The sequence below is a fragment of the Etheostoma spectabile genome, chromosome 5, assembly GCF_008692095.1.
Source record: "Etheostoma spectabile isolate EspeVRDwgs_2016 chromosome 5, UIUC_Espe_1.0, whole genome shotgun sequence".
Lineage (NCBI taxonomy): Eukaryota > Metazoa > Chordata > Actinopteri > Perciformes > Percidae > Etheostoma > Etheostoma spectabile.
The window spans coordinates 37,711,574-37,715,372 of record NC_045737.1 but is presented as its reverse complement, the minus strand read 5'-3'; the positions used below and the strand labels follow the sequence as shown (position 1 = coordinate 37,715,372).

The 3,799-nt window shown below is 38.8% G+C and overlaps 1 protein-coding gene and 1 long non-coding RNA gene across 2 annotated transcripts in view; one reads left to right on the top strand and one right to left on the bottom strand.

Annotated features, from left to right (window-relative positions):
- LOC116689765 (uncharacterized) overlaps positions 1–3,799 on the bottom strand; it is a 23,036-nt gene that overhangs the window by 11,222 nt on the left and 8,015 nt on the right. The window contains exon 2 of the long non-coding RNA XR_004332090.1: positions 1,042–1,053. This is a non-coding gene — a long non-coding RNA (uncharacterized LOC116689765). The remainder of the gene's footprint in view (positions 1–1,041; positions 1,054–3,799) is intronic.
- Positions 1–3,799, top strand: part of ifngr1 (interferon gamma receptor 1) — a 12,845-nt gene that overhangs the window by 3,310 nt on the left and 5,736 nt on the right. The window contains exon 2 of the mRNA XM_032516379.1: positions 3,255–3,372. Within this exon, the coding sequence (XP_032372270.1) occupies positions 3,255–3,372 (118 nt within the window). The remainder of the gene's footprint in view (positions 1–3,254; positions 3,373–3,799) is intronic.

The window sequence follows — 3,799 nt, the reverse complement described above, 5'->3', positions numbered from 1 at the left end:
GGGGGGGGGGGGTTACGCTGGCCAGTTTCGATTGGAGGAGTTGCACCCCCTCCCCCACCCTCCTTGTAAACTACACAAACAACTGTGACGCTGTAAATCAGATTGTAAAGCAAAGGTCCTGTAAAGGGGTGATTTAAAGGTGTAAAGGAAATTATAATAGTTGTTTGTTGTTGTTTTTTTGGGGGGGAGGGGGTTTGCATTGACCATTTTCGATTAGAGGAGTTGTACCCCCTCCCCCATCCTCCCTGTAAATTACACAAACAACTGTGACGCTGTAAATCAGATTGTAAAGCAAAGGTCGTGTGAATGCCAGGGCGGTGTTGAAAACAATGATTACATTATATTACATGTCGTTTAGCGGACGCTTTTATCCAAACCGACTTACAGTTGCTATAAATGTCGGACTCTGGAGCAACGAGGGGTTAAGTGTCCTGCTCAGGGACACAGTGGTTGATGTATCGCAGTGGGAATCGAACCCTGATCTCCCACATCAAAGGCATGTGTCATATCCACTGAGCCATCACCAGCCAGATTACACCTGTGTGTGTGATTGTGTTTCTGTCGTGTGTTTGCAGACTCATTGTTTAAAAAAAAAAGGGTGAGGTCTTGATTTACCTGTTGCATAAGTCACAATGTATGTATTGAATGTGATAATTATAGATTAGAACAGATGTAAAATAGCTGCTCACCTTTTAAGGAATTGCCTTAGGAATTTATTTATAGAAATTAAATGCTGTACACAACCCTCAGTGCCAGAGGTGGGGGGAGTATTCTGATTTTTACTGAAGTAAAAGTATTACTGAAACACACTCTGTATAACTTTGTCTGTATTTATATTTTTCCATTACAAGTCTTTACTTTTTCAATATTATTTATGGGCACAGGTGAATATAACTTATATTATGGTTACCTGCTTTCCCATTATCACTTTAATTAAATATTCAACTTAATTTTAGCGTCACTTACAACACTGCAATGTTGTTTTCTTGTACTATGGCAACTGCACTTTACAAAACCTCATGTGACGCCACTTCACCTTACTTTACTTTACTTCTGCTTCAGTCTACCTTTCTCCACATTGTCTGTTGTTTACCTGTTTTTCTTGTGTGTTTACTTGTTTGTTTGTTTGTTTTGCTTTTATTGTAGAAAATGCTGCTGTAACAAAGGAATTTCCCCGCTGTGGGATGAATAAAGTATCATCTAATCTAATCTAAACCAAAAGAGTAGTCTTTAGAAGCACATTCATGTTTATAAGTTTAATTATATGATTTGAAGTGTGTGTGTGTGTGTGTGTGCGTGTGTGTGTGTGTGTAAACGTGTTGAGTAGGTCTGGGTACCAAGTTCAATACGCAGTAAAAACGCTACGTTACACAGAGACGAGGCTATATATACATATTTATATATATTTCAGGACAGTCGAAATGTCATAAACGGCAGGAACTTGATCAGTGAACAGGAAAGGCAACATTAGGATAAGATGAGACTACAACTGTTAGGTTATTCACTTTCTTCTACACTACTCCTTGTTTTTTTAAACGCTGTGAAGAGACTACGTCAGAGGATTACAAACCGGCGAGGCAGTAGCCGAGGAATGCCGAAGAGCAATCACAACGGCACGTCATGTACCTAATGTTATTGTTGTCGTGCTTCCCTATCGCTGTCAGCTACCTGTCAACACACTGCTCTTTGATTACTGCAAAGTATGTACTAGACTACACCAAATATGTGCTTTCTTTGTCCGTGCTTTAGTCTGTAAGGGAAGCCAAGGCAGCTTTGTTTGTAGAGCACATTTCAGCAACAGGGCAATTCAAAGGGCTTTACGTAAAAAGATTAAAATAATAAAAGTGCAGGGTTAAAAGTGCAAAAGTTACAGTGCAGTACAAGAAATTAAACATTAAAGAGCAGGTAAAAACAGTCAAAATAAAGTATGAAAATAAGAGTTACATTACAGTATAAGAAATTAAACATTAAAGAGCAGGTAAAAACAGTCAAAATAAAGTATGAAAATAAGAGTTACATTGCATTATAAGAAATTAAACATAAAAGAGCAGTTGAAAACAGTCAAAATAAAATACAAAATTAAGAGTTACATTGCATGATAAGAAATTAAACATAAAAGAGCAGTTGAAAACAGTCAAAATAAAATACAAAAAATAAGAGTTACATTGCATTATAAGAAAATAAACATAAAAGAGCAGTTTAAAAACAGTTAAACATATAAAAGCAGATAAATTAGCCGATTTTAGGCTGCTAGTATGGGACAGTGTATAAGCTGTGGCCCCACACGGTTTTGAGGCAAATTTTGCGTAAACCCAAACTTTGTTGACCAATAAGGTCGCTCTATATATCTACATATGTCTTTACTATGTCATCCACCGCGGGCCCTGCAGGACCAGCTGCTGTAGCAGCGTAGGTGTAATTGTGCGTCGTGTTTGCACCGATGCACGTTGATTTGCTTTGATGTGGGATGTGTTTCATTGGGTTACTTCTCAGGGAAATGTTGAGAGGAAGTTAAGTTATAGAGCTTTTATTGTGACGGGTAAAACGGAAGTGGTGAATGCTGTTGCATTAAAGGTACCATGACATGGTGCTCTTGAGATGCTTTTATATAGACCTTAGTGGTCCCTAATACTGTCTCTGAAGTCTCTTTTATATAGACCTTGGTGGTCCCCTAATACTGTATCTGAAGTTCCTATATAGACCTTAGTGGTCCCTAATACTGGTTCTGAAGTCTCTTTTATAGACCTAGTGGTCCCAATACTGTATCTGAAGTCTGTTTGATATAGACCTTAGTGGTCCCTATACTGTATCTGAAGTCTCTTTAAGACCTTAGTGGTCCCTAATACTGTTCTGAAGTCTCTTTTATATAGACCTTAGTGGTCCCTAATACTGGTCTGAAGTCTCTTTTTATAGACTTAGTGGTCCCCTAATACTGGTCTGAGTCCTTTTATATAGACCTTAGTGGTCCTAATACTGTATCTGAAGTCTCTTTTAATAGACCTTAGTGGTCCCTAATACTGTCTCTGAAGTCTCTTTTATATAGACCTTAGTGGTCCCTAATACTGTCTCTGAAGTCTCTTTTATATAGACCTTAGTGGTAATACTGTGTAAAATATCATATGTTTGTATAGAGTTGCTCTCCTGTGAGAAGCACGTATCTCTAAAAAGTTTTCAAACTGTCAGAAAAACTCAGGTTTGTGACGATGCATTTTTCCAGCTCGTCCGCTAATCTTTCGTCTTTTTCTTTCTTGCAGTTCCGCCTCCGACAAACGTGACGCTGAGCTGCCAGAATCTCCACGTCGCGGTCAGATGGGAGTACAGCGAGCAGCGACCGCAAACCAGATTCAGAGTACGCCTCATTGGATCTGAAGGGTGAGACTCAACGCTCTTAAACTTCAAATATGTCCAATAAACTTATCAACACTAACATGTAGGCTGGCCAGGTTGTGCGTTATGTCATTGTGCAATAAGAAGGTTATTGTAAAAGGTAATTGACAAAAGTATTTGTCTGAAATTTAAACTTTAGGGAGGGGGTGGGGGGATCAGGCTTTTGCAGCTGCTGCCCCGAGACTCTGGAACAAGTTACCCCCTGATATTCTCACTATGACGTTACATCACATATTATGGGTTTTAACACGTAGCAGTTGTGTGACCGTTTCATTCTCCTGTTTCTTTGTAACCTTTTCTGATTTCACTGTTTTCTACGTTCAGAATCAGATTTATTCGCCAGGTATGAGGACACATACGAGGAATTTGTTTTTGGAGCATTGTTACTCACACTGTGCTTACACATACATAT